The sequence below is a fragment of the Epinephelus moara genome, chromosome 17 (assembly GCF_006386435.1).
Source record: "Epinephelus moara isolate mb chromosome 17, YSFRI_EMoa_1.0, whole genome shotgun sequence".
Lineage (NCBI taxonomy): Eukaryota > Metazoa > Chordata > Actinopteri > Perciformes > Serranidae > Epinephelus > Epinephelus moara.
Window position 1 is genome coordinate 24,296,362 of NC_065522.1, and position 17,751 is coordinate 24,314,112.

Genomic DNA, 17,751 nt, shown 5'->3' on the forward strand with positions numbered 1-17,751 from the left:
CAGACCTCCATGGGTTAATAAATTTGATTTCCATTGATAATTTTTGTGTGATTTTGTTGTCAGCACATTCAACTATGTAAAGAACACAGTATTTAATAAGAATTTTTCATTCATTCAGATCTGGGATGTGTTATTTTAGTATTCCCTTTATTTTTTTGAGCAGTGTAATTTAATTTATACAACTTTTATTTTCTTTTTGTCAAAATGAGTCAAGCTCCTTTGCGTGAAAGCCCTAGTCTGATGTTGAAAATGTTTAAACCTATCACTGAACCTAAAACTGTCCTTTCACTTTATACTGGTACTTACCTGATTTACCTAACTCACTCTAATCACCATATTCCTACATAAAACCTACCTCTGCACGGGGCCACACATAGTTTACTACTTACCTTTATGCTTACCTGCAATGCCTGAATGAGAAAAAGATGATTTGTCCAAAAAATAGGCTTAAATTTGGTTAAAAATGATCTTGAAAAGATGTTAAAAAGCATTAAATTTAAGTGTCAGGCACCCGTAGACACGCTGATGTACTGCACATTGTTAACACAGACGTCAGAGGAGGGATAGTAAGGATAACGCTTGAAAGTATAAAGTTGTAGTTTGTGTGCAGTGTGTTGAGTTTGGGTTATTATACATCATTTGGATGCAAAGTTGTCTGACGCCATTTTTTTGTACAAATATTTGTACGTTGCATTGTTACCTGCCCCTGCAGCAGTTCTTAGTGACACAACTCACTTCACTTATTTTAGCAAAAGACACTGAAATCGAGGCCACTGAGAGACGGTTAAACCCTGATAATTACTTCATAATAATCCAGATTTATGTTCTGTTTACCTCTCTAATCTTAATTAGAATCACACAGCTGTAAAACTCTTTGAACTTGAATAACCAGCTTTTAAAACTGCTCAACAGTGCTCTGTTACCTTTGCTCTCTTGAGGCTCAGGCTAACACACAGGACGCCTAATACTTTGCTTTTAAAGGATGACATATAACTTTGACTAATGCCTCCTTCTTTTGGCCATTAGTCAGCTCTATGTGCTCTTATAGGTGTTTAGATTAGGGTGAACGTTGTTTAACGCACTGAGACCTTGAGTCATTCAATATGCCCCGAGCAAAGACACGGGACTTTTAGTGAATCTGCTGGAGATGTGTTCTGACTCATCTGAGCCTAGTGTGCGGGGCACTAATGGTGACTGACGGCCTGTTTTTAAGAAGAATCTCCACATTTTATTTGCCTTTTGTCCGACAGCGTACATCTGTCAAGCAGTTTGACACAGTGCTTTTTAAAATAAATGCTGTTTGTGTTCAAAATGGCTCCAATCCCTCATATACACAGTGGCACTTTTATGTATTTACTGGATTAACCCTTCTTCTATTGTACGGTAACGCTCCTCGCCCCCGCTCTTGTGTTTACTTCTTCCAGCCAGCTGCCCCCGAGCCATCCTGCGGCTCCTGCAGAGCATCTCAAAGAGCCGCTGGCCTACATGCGCAAGGCACAGGTCAGTCAGTCTCTTCTTATCTCCGTCACTCCTCACTCGTTCTTCTTCTATGTCTCTGCCTGATTACAGAGACGTAAGCCCTGTTTGGTATCGTCGAGGTATTTCTAACGTGGTATCTGAAGCCAAATGTTTCTGAGTGTGTGTTCTCTTACGCAGGCCAGCTGGGAGAAGCGTGTCCTCAAAAGCCTGAACAGCATGAGTACAGAGCTCGGAGTGCCTCTGGCTCGAATGGTAACTAAAATATTGTCAAATCATGGCTAACACAGCATAATTACAACAGCTCTTAATTCAGATTCTCTGGCAGAGGCCTTCATTTTTGCATAGTGGAAAAAACATCATAAAGGAACACTTCAAATCAGCTACTCACCCTGTGTTACTTTGAATTTGTCAAGGAAACTTTGTTTTTCTCTCATGCCTCCACAGTGAACGAAGAATCCAAAAACTGAGAAAATTATTGACAAATTGAAGTCATAGGGGTCCATGTTTAATAACAGTAAAACCATATCAAAACATCCATTTACAAACTGTCACACAACTCGTGCAGTGTAATCCAAATGTCATTTATCCAGTCATTTGCTCAGTACTACATTAAGCAGCTGAACTAAAAGCAAAACTTATCTATGCTCTCTTCAAAGCCAGACTCCACTCTCTTGATTGATTGATTGTTTGTTTGTGTTATTGAGTGGCTTGGCTTTTAAAGGATTAGTTTGTCTTCACCAAAGCCAAACGACAACACAAGCAAACTAACTAATTGAGGCAGTGGTAGACGAGCAGCCTCTGTGTTCTGTGAGGTAAAATTATTGTTTTTGTCAATGGAGTCTGGCTTTGAAAAGAGCATAGATAAGTTTCACTTGCTCTGTGGACGATAAACGAGGTGCAGACTGATAAAGAAGGAAGTACAGTAAGTGCTCAATGAATCATTGAGTGACAACAACCCCGCCCACATTTAAGAGTACTGTTTGCTGAGGAAACGCTAAGCAGACCTAGGGTTTAGGTACCATGTCTGAAGGGTTACTTTTGATTCCAAAGGTACTATACTGAAAGTGTTTGGTGGAAATGTGACTTATCTGTTCAGTCAAAAAGGGCTGTCTGTTTGGGAAGTACAGAGCAACTGGTCAAATGAGACTTGGATTATGCAGCACGAGTTGTGTGAGAGTTTGTAAATGGATGTTTTGATACAGTTTTGCTGTTGGTAAACGTGGACCCCTATGAATTCAGTTTATCAAAAAAAACAAACCAAAATAATCATTTGGGGGTGAAGTATTCCTTTAAGCCTGTATCATTTTAACCCCCAGCTGACTGAGTTGAGCCTTAACTGTGGCTGAGTTTGACCAGAGCCAAACCCTGCCTAAGGCAAAGTTAACAATGCCTCTGTATCTGTGGACTGGTAATAAACAGGCAGGACAGTCTGGAATCTGCTTTGTTATTTGGTTCTGTGCACACGTGATTGTATTTATGAACCCCTCTCCGATGTGACATTTTCAAGATTGGTTCTGTTGTGGCTGTATGGCATGTGTTTGTTGAAATCCTTTCTTTCCGCTCTCTCCGCAGAGGCCCGCAGCAGAGCAGAAGGAGCTCACCAACAAATGGAACGAGATGGGCACAGATGAACCAGGTCTCAAGACATTACCCAGGGGTTTGGCCCTGAGCAATCTGCCTCTTATGAAAGATTAGTGTTGATGCCTCTGTGCACTGGTGCATCAGTCAGACACGGGTGTATTTTGCATCGGCTTAACACATCTCTGAACCAGATCTACCACTTCCATGCTTGCTTTTTAGCTGGTATTTATCCAAGGTTCTCTAAGGGACTGGGCATGAGTCTGAAAAGAACAAAGTGTAATTTCCAGATGCTGATTTTGGTGTTGGCTTCACAGATGGTTGCTTGCCTGTATCAGGCTTAAAAGGTTGAAATCACAGCCTTTGAGCTGCCAAGACTCACAACACGAAGTACTGTATCAGCCACTGAGCAGCTCTAGCAGAGAAGTTGCCGTCGTCCTAGCTCAAATTTATGTTAAAGCAATACCTAACCCCCCAAATATCCATTTGTGTAGCCATTACTCACTCAAGAAGAAATATTGGCTTCTCTTGCATGCCTCCACGGTGAACGAAGAATCCAAAAATAGAGAAAATTCTTAATGAATTGAAGTCATAGGGTTCCATGTTTAATAACAGCAAATTTTACCTCAGGAAAAGGTGTCATCTCCACCAGAGTCCCTCCTGGTTTTTTATGGTCTAAGGCCCCTATCAAACCTTTCTGTATTTGTTTTTAATGAGAATGAAGCTTTTTGGTAGCGTTTTTTGTGTTGCGACACACCTCGCGTTTCTGCACTTTAGGTGCCTGGCATTTTTGCCGGAGCACTCTGAACTCCTCGGGTTGAAAAAACTTCAACTCAGAGCGGAAAAAAGCCCCCAAGTCATCTATTTTTTCGTCAGCTTTTTTCCTCATTGTCCAATCGGGTGATTTGAGAAGCGGGCCTTCTGTGGTGGTCACGACAACAAGTTTACAGTTGGTAAACGATGGAGGAGAAACTTGTGGTAGCGATTGCTGGATACTCAGAGCTAAGCAGCCCGACGATAGACAGCAGGTTGCCAAACTGCCCCTGAGTCATGCTAAAATATGCCTGAAAACGTCCATCATTGTGACGAAGCTCCTGGACCACTCCCCATGACAAACCCAGGGTCTCATGTACCCACACAGATCTCAGTTTATCTGTGCCCAACAAACTATTTGCTGACAGCCTCTCACTCTCAACCAGAGCTACAGCAAGTACCCTCTGCCTCAACATGTTAGGAGCTAGATACTAATTACTGGGGGAAAAAAAAAACGGTTGATTGATTACACAGAAAGGTTAGTGTAAGGATGTGATGTGATGGGGTGGCTGTCTGGCAACAATAAAAATAAAAATAATAAATTTTTGACTAGTGGCATTCAATTAAAAAAAAGTTCAGTGAAGTGTAATCTGCACAGACTGTTTAAATCACATAGATATTCCACTGTATTTGAGAGGTGCTTGCAGTGTATTGAAAATACCTATTAGCATCTCATACCTCACTGAAAACCTTGGTTGGCTCTCAATGAAGCAACCATTTGCACTTGAAGCCAGTACATTTAAATAGAACACAGTAACCTTGTGTCTTAACAATGCTATCACAGCTCAGTGCCATATAATAACATTTAGGATGTGCCGTCCCCCGGCTATAAACACTTTGGACTGCGAATATAGAAACTGTCCAGACTCCTTGGACGGAGCTGCGATAACGAGCAGCAACCTTCCTTCCGTCCAAACCTTAATATGCCCTTGCTCTGTGGAAGACACAGCACTTGAATTTACTGCCATGCTACAAAGGAAGTGGATGGGAATCCCACTTAAAGACAGCTGAACGTGCCTCAGTTGTCCTGTACTGTTCTTTGGGCGTTTGTAGAAGCGGCCAAGTTGAGCGTCACAAGCGTTCTGTAGTATATTCAAGCTCAAGTTGATTAAATGGACTTCAGGGTTGGATTCATTTGTGTAGTCTGGGTTTAACAGCTGCTGAACCTCTTCTGGAATTGCATGTGTAAACACTGTACATGTATCAGCTGGAAGTACCACTTACAAAGTGTCCTTTGTGCAGTAAGTGGTCTATCAACCAATGTATGGTAGAGGTACATTAATACCTTTGTGTCTCTGCAGATTTAACTCGCTTCAGGCCTGTGTACGCCCCTAAAGACTTTCTGGAGGTAAGCACATTTAGGGTTTGGATCTCAGAGTCTTAAGTGTGGTTTGTTTGAGCAGGAATGAAAAGAAAAAATCCTTTATGCTACATTATTGCTTTCTACACAGGTGTTAATCGGCTTGAGGAATCCGAATCATGATAGCAGCGAGGACATCGGCGTCAGGAGCCACTGGGGTCTCATCCAGGTCCCCCTTAATGTCAGGGACATCCCACAGCTGGTAGGGACCTGTGTGTCTGTCTGCAGGTGTTTCGTCCACATATAAAAGTACATCCTGTTGGCTCAGGAAATGAAAGATGGATTTGAAATCAGGAAATGTGATTTGTTGTTTGTTTGTGTTAAACTCTCAGAGACAGGCGTACTCAGAGCTGAACCTGACCACTGGGCAGTTAGGGATTGATGACCACGCACACATCCATCCAGGTATTCACAAAAAGCTCAAATTCACATCTTCATACTGAAGGAATAGTTTGACATCTTTGGAAATACGCTCATCTGTAGTCTTTCAGAGAGTTAGATCAGAAGATGAGCCTCATTCACCAATATCATCCCAATCTTTTCTTAGATTTGTTCTTGAGAAAGGTCCTAAGAAAAGACTACGTCAGAATCATTACATGTTCTTAAACGATTTAATTTTTTGCACCTGTGTTCTTAAAACGATAAACCCCATTGTCCTTGAAAGCTGAAAGTGGGTGCCATGTGCGTAAACACCTTGAAGATCCCCATGACAGGGCATGAGACTGCAGGGTTGTGTGTAAAGACAGACACTGAAGAAGAAGAAAAGTATAGAGAGTTGAGTCAAGAATGCCCAAACAATTGTCTAAAGAAGGTGGAGCACCGGACTCGATACATAAAGAAAACTTCAGCAGTTCTGAAGTGGAGGTTTTTCAGCAGGAAGTCAACGACAAACGAGCTGTAATATTTTGTAGTGTCAGGAGTGGATATAAAACAACACCAAAAGATGCACAGGAGACTACAAAATGACCTCCAGCAGGCTACTGGTGTGCATGTTTCTGACCAAACTGTCAGAAACAGACTCCATGAGGGTGGCATGAGGGCCTCACATCCTCTAGTGGGACCTGTGCTCACAGCCCAGCACCGTGCAGCTCGACTTGCATTCGCCAGAGAGCACCAGAATTGGCAGGTCCGCCATTGGCTCTCTATTCTCTTCATAGATGAGAGTAGGTTCAGGACAGTGCCTGGCCTCATGTGGCCAGAGTGTGTAGGCAGTTCCTGGATGACAAAGGCATTGATGCCATTGCTGGCCCTCTTGTTCCCTTGACCTAAATCCAATGGCGCACCTAGACGATGTTCTGTATCGGTGCGTCCAAAGCTGCTAAGTACCACCACAGACTGTCCAGGTGCTCACTGATGCCCTGATCCAGGTCTGGGAGGAGATCCCCAGGACGCCATCCACTGACTCATCAGGAGCATGCCCAGATGTTGTTGGGAATGCTGCACACACTACTGAGTCACATTATGAGTTGTCCTGATAAAATTCATGCAAGTTGGATCAGCCTGTGATTTCGTTTTTTTCCTTTTTTATTTTCAGTGTAATTTTGAATCCAGCCCTCAGTGTACATCGTTCATCAAGGTCTGATGTCTGATTTAAGCGTTCCCTTAATTTTCTTAGCAGTGTATATATATAGCGTATAATATGATTAGTAACAAAGCGACATAAGACGTCCGTTTAGCTGCTTTAAATATCCTAATAGCCTAAACAAATTTCTGCTCTAGCAGTAGTTAATCAGAAATAACAAAAACAAATGTGTTTACCTAATGAGCACTGGGCTTTAATGGTGTGTATACCACTCTGGCCTCTCCTGTCCCACATGGTTCTCTGGTTTTTCTCAAACAGTCTCTGTTAAAGTCCAGATATTGACATTGTTGCAGCCTGGTGTTTAGGCTTTAAATAGAATCCTATTTGCCGTCTCCGTGTTTGTAAATCAAAGAGATAACATTAGTTTGAAAACTGAGCCTCTACTATGTGATTATTAATGCACCTGGTTTGTCCTGTCTTTCTTACTCCTGTGCAGACCTGTTTGAAAACGAGTACGTTCAGGTCGGGAAAAAAGGTCAGTGTTTGTTTCTAAATCTATTTCTCTAATTGCTTTTCTGTTAACTGAGGTATTTAAATGCATAAATGGCAAGCTGGCCCAGGCAAAAAAGCACCAACCAGAGGCTACCAGAAGATTCATCGATGACCTTTAGTACTGATTAAGTCAGCATTTATTCCCTTACGCTCGATATTAAAGGGATATTTAAGGGTATTTTTCAGCCTGGACTCTATTTTCCAATGTTTTTGTGTCTGAGTGACTAATGGGAACATCAGTTCTTGAAATTGGTCCAGTATTGAGCAAGAGGGCAGCGCACCGAAATTCTTGTGCGAGCCGGAGCACTTCCGTTCACATCAGACGCGCATTTCTCCACGCTGGTCGACAAGCGGTTCTGCTCCCAGCTGTTGTCTCCGTCACCCGGCTTGACACATTCGCTCGGCCGGCCACGGTGTGGATGACACAATCGGTTAACATGGGCGCTGAAAGGAAACTGTCTTCGCTTCGAGGCGCTTCGAGGCTATTCGCAGCGCTTCCACGGGCGGTGTGGCCCTGGTGTGACGGGTCAGAGAGGGGGGGCGTGCGAGAGGTCCACGGTCGTTTCTAACGTAATGTTATAGATAATTGTTTTATGTGTTTTAATGTGTAGGTATGTAAATGTTTTCAAAGACGTTTATGTTGAAATAAAAATACCTACAAGTAGTTATGTTTCCTTGTATTAATACATATACAAGTATGTTTCCTTGTGGACATAATGCGAAAAAAAAAATTTGAATGGTTCGAACCTATGAGTTATTTTTAGAAGGAATATTCGAACGTCATTTTTGAGCAATTTTGACACCCCTAGCCGACAGCGGCGAAACAGGCTGCAAGGTAATGTTAGTTGGCAATGATCTGCTGTCTGTATACGTCCACTAAAAGTGCTTGTGTTTGCCACTGATGGGCTCAGATTGTTATTAGAATTGTGGTAAGGATCCCTACAGAGATAGACCCGTATTTTTAAGAGAAAGATTCTTTTTGTTTAACCAGAAACAGCCCCAGACTCATTTAAATAAACAGAAATTTTATCTACGTAAGACACACTTCATTCAGAGTCAACAGAAACAAAATAAAACTCACAAAAGCCATCTTGATTCATCTCTCCACTCTTCCAACAATCACCAACTCTGGTTTGATTGAAATAAACTGTCAATTCATCCAGCTAGATGTAAAAATGTGCTGGCTCCATACATGCTTAAATTACTGGAGTCTGGTGGGTTTGACAATTGTGATCTTAGTCTTGAACAAAAAGGTCTTTCTCTGTAGGGATCCTTTCCATTATGTTGTCATACACTTAGAACAATAACAACATGAGCCTGTCAGTGGCAAAACAAGAACTTTTAATAGGCTTTTCACACTGCACTTGGCTCCAGGCTGAGGTAGCTGTTAACCTGGGGCTAAGAAAGCGTTCACATCGACAGAATTCAACTGGGCGAACTTTACTTTATGACTTCAGCTTAGGGCTTGCAGGCCCTGCTCTGGAGCAAGGTAAGCCTCAAGTTTGCAGGGCTATCCCCTGAAAATGGACTTAACCCAAGGCGAAAAGTTGCCAGTGTCAAACGGCCATCATGGAGGAGAAGCTCCTGGACCAACTGGTGGTACTCCCCATGACCCAACCTCTTTTTCAGGGTCTCATGTACCCACACAGATCTCAGTTTCCCTGTGTCCGACAAACTGTTTACTGACAGCTTCTCACCCTCAACCAGAGCTACAGCAAGTACCCTCTGCCTCAACATGTTAGGAACTAGCTAATAATTATGTGATGGGGTGGTTGCCTGGCAGCAATAAAAGGGTGCAGCAAGTGTTTCTTTTACAAATGGCATTCAGTTAAAAACAAAAGGCAGTTTGGTGCGCCTTGTGTTTCGCAACCTGCAGAACATTTTCTGTGTGACTGAGGCCTTACGTGTTCAATCTGACATTTAACTCAGGGCTAGCAGAGTGTGAATCATCACAAATTGTTGTTCCCATTAGTCACTTTGATACAGAAACATAGGAAAATAGAGCTCAGGTTAACCTTTACGTAGAGGAACCTTAGACTACAGCTGCAGCCTTGTGTTGTGTAGTTTTGTGTTTTATATTTGTATTTATTTAACAGCATCACAGATCTGGTTTTATTTTTAAATTAAAGAGTGTTTTTCTGGAGATCAGTATCAAAAAATCTAATAATATCCACCCTGAAACTGCTTTTTAAATGAATAAAACCTGAAAGAGTGAGGTGATATTTTTTGAGCACAAATGCACAGAAAGTCCCCACTGTCAGCTCCTGCCATTAATGAATCCTGCTCTTCGCCCTCTCAGGTGCAGTCACTGGCACGAGAGACACTTTAACTCTTGTGTCATCGCTCTGCTATGAACCCAGGGTAAACACCGACCTTATTATGGACACCAATCACACACCAATCGACCAGAGTCTTAAAAACACAAGCTGCTTTTTATATACACAGCCACGAGGCCCTGGTCCACTATTTCACCCTGGTGTTTGCTCCCGAGCTGCGAATTGTGTTCCAGGCCAAGTGTTAAGTGCACTCAAATAGGAAAATTTAAGAGGCGAGGAGTGTGTTTGTTTATGTTATGACTGGCCAGCACCTTAAGTCAAGGGCTGTGTGTTTTTAGCTACTGTCGCAGCGGAGATTTAGGGGAGAATGTGGGAGAGGTTGTTTCCAGCATGTGCCTGAGTATTTTGTGGAAAGCTGTGCGATAATCACGGGAAATGTCTGTGTTATGATTTTTTATGTTTATACGTTATCAGAAGGATGGAGTGAGAGTTTGAACCTTTGAGAGCTTTATTTCTGTCTCAGTAGAGGTCATACGATACAGCTTTTCCTGGAGAAAACAAACCTCTTAACAGTTTTAGAGCTGATTTGCCCGCTTGTTGTCATGAAGTCATTCAAGACGGAGGTGCAGGTGTTCATTTTCCCAGCTGCTGTTTGGACATATTGTGTAATTCTGCCAGCAAATCATGAGTCCACCTATTGATTCTTGTTGGTCAGATGATTTTAGGGTGGAACGTCAGTTTTTGGGATTTGATGCATTCTGTTTTCCTGCAGTCTTTTGTTCAGTATAGTATATTCCAGGGGTCAGCAACCTTTACAATCAAAAGAGTCGTTTTTGCGCCAAAACAAATCTGTCTGGAGCTGCAAAACATATTTGAGTCTTATAATATGAATAATACGCCCTATTAAGTCTTAATTAGCCTATAAACATTACTAATAGGTCTAAATGAGCATTCATTGATATAATTTACTACAAGGTGGTTACTGTGCAGTGGCCTATTCATAATAATTTGGTACTTTTTTGGTACAACTTTGCAGCATTAGCAGTGAAAGCAAACAAATCTGTCAAAAATACTATTAAATTCTCTATTTAAACTCTGAGAGTTTTCGTTGTTTGGATTTGGAATCTATAGCTAGTCTGTCTAAGAAAACTTAAGACAAGCAATATTTATATGAAAAGATGCCAGGCCATAGAATTTGGAAAAAACCCCCCAACAACCCCAAAAATACAAAAACCCCACAAAAACAAAAAACAACTGTTATTTAAATTAAATGTAATTCCTTTGATTTGATTTGATTTGATTTGATTTAATGTATTAATTTATTTTAATTCAATTTGATATAGTTTAATTGTTGTTTGTTAACTCAGCTCAGTGTGTTTATGTTGATTTATTTAATTAATCTTTTTTATTTAAATTTAGTTTTATTTATTTGTTAATTTAATTGAATTAATTTGAATAAATTTGAGTGACTTTAATCAGATTAATTAAATAATTATTCAATATGATAATTATTATTGTAAAATAAATGTAACAACATAATAATGATTTGATTTATTAATTGAATTTAATTAACAAACATAGCAAAACATACATAAACTGAGTGAAATTAATTTATGCATATTAATACATAAATGTAATTAATTTAGTTTATTTGAATTAATTTAAATTTGCACGATTCATTTAAGTTAAATCAACTTTATTGTTTTGATGTAACTTAGTTTTATTGATTTTCATTTACTTTATTTATTTAAATGAGTGAATTTATAAAAAAAAAAGAAAAGAAAAAAAATTGCAATGCCAGAATTGTAGGTTACTGTTTTTAAACAAAACAATTCAATACAATAATGTACATCATTTGGTATCGTAACGTACCCTCCCCACACTGACATACATACACTGCAGTGTTGTAGTGGAAAAGCCGATGCTTTAGCAAGCTAACAAAGCAAACAGCTGACTGCAGTTATTTTTCTGCCATTCAACTGGACATTGAGGAAACATGGACAGTCTGACCACGTCTTTCTGTCTCATGCACCCCCTCTATCGTTCTCTTCTAACTCTCTGTCTCTTTTGTTTCATCTAGTGCTCTTGGAGCAGGACAGTGCAGCAGCGCAGCAGTACAGCAGACAGGGCTGCTCCACCGGATTGCGGGCGGACCTGTGGGCCCTCATTCTTAACGCTACTAACCAGCCACAGGTACAACATGCATGTACACACACACTAACACACACAGCTGACCCTGGTGGCGGCTCTCAGTGTTTGTTATAAACCAGCCGTGCACACACAGCTGCAGTAATTCCCAAACTGCATGTTTACTACAAGATGAAGAGTTCACACTTAATGGTCAGGGGCCGGCTGCACAAAACACCTTAACTTTTCACCTGGAGAATGACACTCAAGGCTTCATTTCTACTTAGCTGAGGGACTTACTTAAGGGTCTTGCAGAGAATCCCGTAAAGGGTAGTTATCTACTGCATTGAAAGAGATTTTACAGAGGTTAAATTCTGTTTGCTCGCACTCACGCTTGTGATACCTGTTTTTGTCTCACAACATTAACCTAAAGATAAAAAAAAATGGCAGAAGAAAAGACAAGAAAACCAAATTGGTCAGAGGAGGAAAAGATTATACTTGTGGGGCCATAGTCACAAAGAGTTTCCCCTAGTGATGAGATAAGATGCTTTGTGATTAACTTTTATCTTTACTGGGATCTAGTCTTAAATTTAAGAGGAAATTCTCAATTTTCATAATTATTGTCACGAGGGGAAACTGGAGAATTTCCTCTTAAAGTTAAGACTAGATCCCAGTTAAGATAAAACTTAATCACAAAGTATCTTAGCCTGTAAGATGACAAAATGTCAGAGAATATTCTTCTCAAGATGCCTTTATTTTCTTTGTTCATCACCTTAACTCAGACCTGCTGTGGATAAGAAAGAGTCAAAGGTAACTTAAGGGTTTTTTCCCCCTTATTAAGTTACCAAGGTCGTTAGCGCAATGGTTTTCTAACTTTAAGGGTTTCCTTAAGTATGAGATCAAGATGACTTAAATACTTATGTGAACATTTTAAGCAAACCTTACAGACTAGACTTAAGGGTGTTTTATGCAACCAAATTTATATTAAGGTAACCTTAATTCAGACTATAAGGACAACCTTTTCTTTGTGCAGCCAGTCCCAGGCCTTTTTGGACCAAATGTGTTTTTGTTTCAGTGGAGAATCCTAATTATTTATTGTTTTGTATCCTGGGATTTACACTGCACAGTAAAACCCAACATTATGAGACACCAATGACCTGCAGAAGAATCTGTGTATTAACCCCCTGTCCTGTTTATCTTAGCCTTAGCTGCGGCGTGTCCCATGTCTACAAATGCTAAGATAATCAAATGCTGGCGATTTAGCACAGTTAGCCCAAACAGAGCAGCTGCGTGTGGCAAAGTGCTGTGTAAACGCTGGAGTCCAGAGTCTGCCGCTGAGGCCAAGTCGATAAAACAATGCTTGCGATGGGGAGATTGATTTCTGAAGGAGAGTTACAGAGACCTGGCTGAGGTCTGGAGAGTGTTAGCACGCCTCTCGACAGCACAGGGGCAAACACATTAAGGGCAGTATGTGCATTGTATCAGGATTTTTGAGCAGTGCAAAATTACCCTTCAGCCTCCAAAAGACACAGTGCGTCACATTTGTCTGTCATCTTGTCTGACTGTTGGTAGATTTTATCCATTAGCTGTGATATCCAAGTTATATAATCAGTTTCAAGTATTTTAGCAGAACTTATTTTAAGTCTGCTCCGCTGATGCTGTCCATATTACCACATTGGTTTCACAATTTTCCACCTCAGCTGTCAAAATGACCATCTCTGTTTCTGTTCTGCTCACATCCGCAGCGCTGATCTGACCTGTCTCAAACCGGAGACACGTTTGAGTTTAACCATGTGGTCGGAAACAAGATACCCATCCGTTACGCTTGGTTTAATCCTTCTGTCATCGCCGTCATAAAGTTGATTTAGCAGTATCCGTGAAGAGGGCGATCTTTTACACACCGTATTCATCAGAGAGCTGGAGCTTCATCCAGAGAGTTGCATTATGGGATTAACACCAGCTTTATAAACAAACTGTTTATTAAAAAGGCCACACGCACTGGGCTCTGGTTTTCTATTATTACACATATGAAACATGTTGGTTCTCTGTGGTTTCAGGATGTGATGCATTATGAACAACTCACTGCTGGAGTTATACAACATGACCTGCTGGTGGACAACCTCATCTATAAGGTACACTCCTCTAAACACTGTCGCTGCTCATGTTTGTGAAGCTGCAGACCCAAGATGCTGCATTCAGTTTGGTTTTCTGGTGATCCAATGACCAAAACATTTGTGCTATGCAACATAAACTTTGATACCAAAGTTGTTTTCAAGGAATATTTTCCAGTAAGTTCACTGATAACAGCTCACAGTTTCTGTATTTATAGCACTTTTGTTTAAAAGTCTTTCTTTCTTCCACCTCCCTGCCCACCAGGATGTGAAGCTCACCGCCAGCAACGATGACTACTACTTTGTGTTTGAAGATTTCCTCTATCAGGTAGGGTCCACGCTCTCTCACAAGTCAGGTCAAGTCAACTTTATTCATATTCATATACTCCCTGAAGACATATGATCATATTTTTGGAGAAATGAAACAGTGATTCCAGAGAGAAGCAGACAGAGGGGTCTACAGTCTGTGTTTGAAGGATATATCCAGGATGTCAAACTGACTCAGCAGCAACAACAGGTTAAAAAGACAAAGATAGTTAGAAGCTAAAGCCGAACTATAGGCTACAGATCACAGTGTCAAAGTGAACCACCACATCACTGCTGATCACCACAGAAGACAATGAATATAAAGGGAAACTTTGCTGATATTGAACCAGCTCTGTGGCATCACAGTGTGTGCAGATGAATGGTGTCCGTTCGGCGACACAGAGCTGGTTGAATATCAGCAAAGTTTCCCTGCTTCCCTTCACTGGTTCCTGTACAGCAGGGTCGGTCTTTGTTTCGCTGTAAAGGCCCTGACACACCAAGCCGGCATTCAAAGAACTAGCGGCGACGAAAGCCAACTGTTGCGTCGTCTAGCTCGCCCTGTGTCAGTTGCATTTGCACACACTACACGAACTGCATCCGATGGCCAAGTAACACATACGTTCTGCGCCTGTGTGAGAGAGAGCGGAGTGAGAGAGTGGTGCATCCTGTCAGCAGAGGGGTTTCCTATCTGTGCAGCCGAGCAATGCAGCACCTCCACGGACTATTACATCCAGACGGTCCCGGTGCTTCCTCCGCAGGCTCCACTTCACTCAGCTGCCCGACAAACCTGCTGCTACTTCCCACTTTAACCTGAATAACAAACCGGGGCTCGGTGCTCCGGTTAGATCTAAATGGAGAGCCGGGGCTAGCTCAGAGACTAGCGGAGGCTAACTGGCTCTGCCGCTGATTCAACATGCTCAATCGGCTGAAAAGCCGCTGACGCTGAAGTGCTGATGGTGTGGGACCCACTGCAAAAATTAGGCCGACAGAAGCTCGTCGATGGCCGACTGTCGGCTTGATGTGTCAGGGCCTTTATAATCATTAAAAAGCAAAAGCAGCATGTGTATACATTCAGTAGGCTATATCTTCAGTAGCTAGCTAGCTAACCCTACACTTTTCAGGGTTTGATTTTGGTTTTGGAACAGGGAAGAAACGTATATCGTTTTCCAACCTCTCCAGGTAACGAGCGTCATTAATACACGACGAAAATTAAGGAAGCCTGAAACGACTGCATTAGAGTCAATGGAGCACAGCTGTGTTGTTGTCGGACCCTGGTCTGAGCCAGCCTGATGCAACGTTATGATGGGTCAGTCTGCATCCAGGGGTGGGACTTAGCAATGGGTCAATTCCAGCGTTTTGGGGCAGCGATAGAGAAAACGCTATCCCCTTATCACTTAGTCCTGGATCTCAGGTCAGACATGACGGTGCACCTGCCGAGCCTGGAGGATGACATATAACCTGCAGCCTCTACTGTAGTCATACATCATTTTCCCGTTTAAGTAACAACTTTCTTTCAAAATTGAGTTATTTGGCAATGTATATTTGGTGAACAGTGGGGCTAATTAACACTGTCAAAATAAGAAATATCATAGAAATGCCAAAATACACAGAGGTGGGGCTTTAAACTCAAACACTGTGGTTTGATCAGAGTTTATTGACAGTGAACTGACAATAAAAACAAACCACCCCTGATACCGTCATCACATTTTAATTAAAATGTCACCGTATCCTAATTGGGAATTACTTAGATGGTTCTAACTTGTGTCTGTTGTGTCCCAGTCATTCCACTAGGTTAGAGTGAAATATTTGAACTCGTGTCAGGACACTGTCATGCAGGGACAGTTACTGTCTGACAGCATCTCTCTTTACCTGCAGTATCGTTTTCGTACCAGACACGGATATGACCTGTTATTATTAGCTTCTCTCGTAGCCACCACTCTGTTTGCCTTCGCTGCTGATAGATAAGCATATATACTCGGCAACCGGTTTATTCAGCAGCAGTTAACACGTCACGCTCCATGGTGGCTTACTAATGAGTACACAGGTGTTTAAAGAGCAAAGCTCCAGCATCACTGTCAATATTGACTGATGGTAAACTCACACAGCAGTGAAAGAATCCACGCATTGTGGGGTGAATATGGCACAGGTTATGACGAGAGTAAAGGGTTACTGTGGTATTTTATCAACATGGACCCTTTTCCCCATGTTTTTGTGTCCAAGTGACTAATGGAGAATCAAGTTTTGAAACTGATTTAGTGTGGAGTGAGTGCAAAACTGGCTGCAGTGTAACCACTTGGAGGATGTTTGCATGCATGTACGTCCACTAAATATATTAAGTGCCTTACAACATTATGGAAAGGATCCCTACAGCGCTAGACCTTTTTGTTAAACAGTAAGATCCTTTTTGTTTAACCAGAAACAGCCTCAACATTGCCATGGCCAAACCCACCAGACTCCATTTAAAAAACCTGTAATTTTAGTGTGTATACAGCCAGCGTGTTTTCACATCTGACTGGGTGAATTAGGAGTTTATCTTAATCAAACAAGACTTGGGGATTGTTGTAACAGTGGAAAGATGGACCAAGGTGGTTTTTGTGAGTTTTAGTTTGTTTAACAAAAAGGTCTAGCTCTGTAGGATAATGTTGTTAGACACTACAGAGGCCGTGCGAGCCGTTATCACTGAGCCTGTCAGTGGCAAAAACAAGCACTTTTAGTGGACGCAAATTTACGTTGCCCAGTCGCCCATAAATATTACATTGCAGCCTGTTCTGTTAATGCCAGCTGCAGGGCTCTCACTCAATATTGGACCAATTTAAAAACTTGTTCCTATTAGTCACTTAGACACAGAAACATGGGAAAATAGGGTCCAGTTAAAAACACAAACAAACCCCCCCCCAAAACAAAGTCACCTTTCAAGTCATTCAACTATTGAACACCACACGGTTAAAAAGAAAGGAGGATAAGGCTGCGTGTATGACAGTTTCAAGGCTGTTCCGGGTTAAATAAAAAGGATCTTACTCCTTAACAAAAGGTCTATCTCTGTAGGGATCCTTTCTATGATGTTGGCAGAAACGCAGAATAAAAATCTGAGCCCATCAGTGGCAAAAACAAACATGTGTCCTTCAATTTCACCCAACACTTTAAGAGTAAGTTTTCCTTTTATATGTCTTACGTCCACTAGAAGTGCTGGTTTTTGTCACTGACAGGTTCAGATTCTTAATATAAGTGTCTGACAACATTGTAGAGTGAGACTTGGTTAGATGCAATAACAAACGGACTGAGTCAAGTGAAAGGCATATTTCTGTGTAGGGATCCTTTCCATAATGTTGAGACACGTATGATAACAAACTGAGCCTGTCAGTGGCAAAAACAAACATTTTCCTTTTATTGTCACCCAAGACTTAAACAGTAAGTTTTCCTTAAGTGACTAATGGGAACAACAATTTTTGAAACAAGTCCAGTATTGAGCGTGAACGCTACAGCCAGCAGCAGCAAAACAGGCTGCAATGTACCCACGTGGGGCAGTTGTGTACCGTCAATGTATGTCCACTAAAAGTGCTGTTTTTTGTCACTGACAGGCTCAGATTTTTAATATAAGTGTCTGACAACATTATGGAGTGAGAGTTG

General features: G+C 41.5%; 1 protein-coding gene across 1 annotated transcript in view; it reads left to right on the forward strand.

Annotated features, from left to right (window-relative positions):
- tbc1d19 (TBC1 domain family, member 19) overlaps nucleotides 1-17,751 on the forward strand; it is a 32,332-nt gene that overhangs the window by 5,285 nt on the left and 9,296 nt on the right. The window contains exons 4-13 of the mRNA XM_050067688.1: nucleotides 1,425-1,500; nucleotides 1,657-1,731; nucleotides 3,052-3,115; nucleotides 5,172-5,218; nucleotides 5,322-5,432; nucleotides 5,563-5,635; nucleotides 7,249-7,287; nucleotides 11,661-11,773; nucleotides 13,765-13,839; nucleotides 14,084-14,146. Coding sequence (XP_049923645.1) covers nucleotides 1,425-1,500; nucleotides 1,657-1,731; nucleotides 3,052-3,115; nucleotides 5,172-5,218; nucleotides 5,322-5,432; nucleotides 5,563-5,635; nucleotides 7,249-7,287; nucleotides 11,661-11,773; nucleotides 13,765-13,839; nucleotides 14,084-14,146 — 736 coding nt within the window. The remainder of the gene's footprint in view (nucleotides 1-1,424; nucleotides 1,501-1,656; nucleotides 1,732-3,051; nucleotides 3,116-5,171; nucleotides 5,219-5,321; nucleotides 5,433-5,562; nucleotides 5,636-7,248; nucleotides 7,288-11,660; nucleotides 11,774-13,764; nucleotides 13,840-14,083; nucleotides 14,147-17,751) is intronic.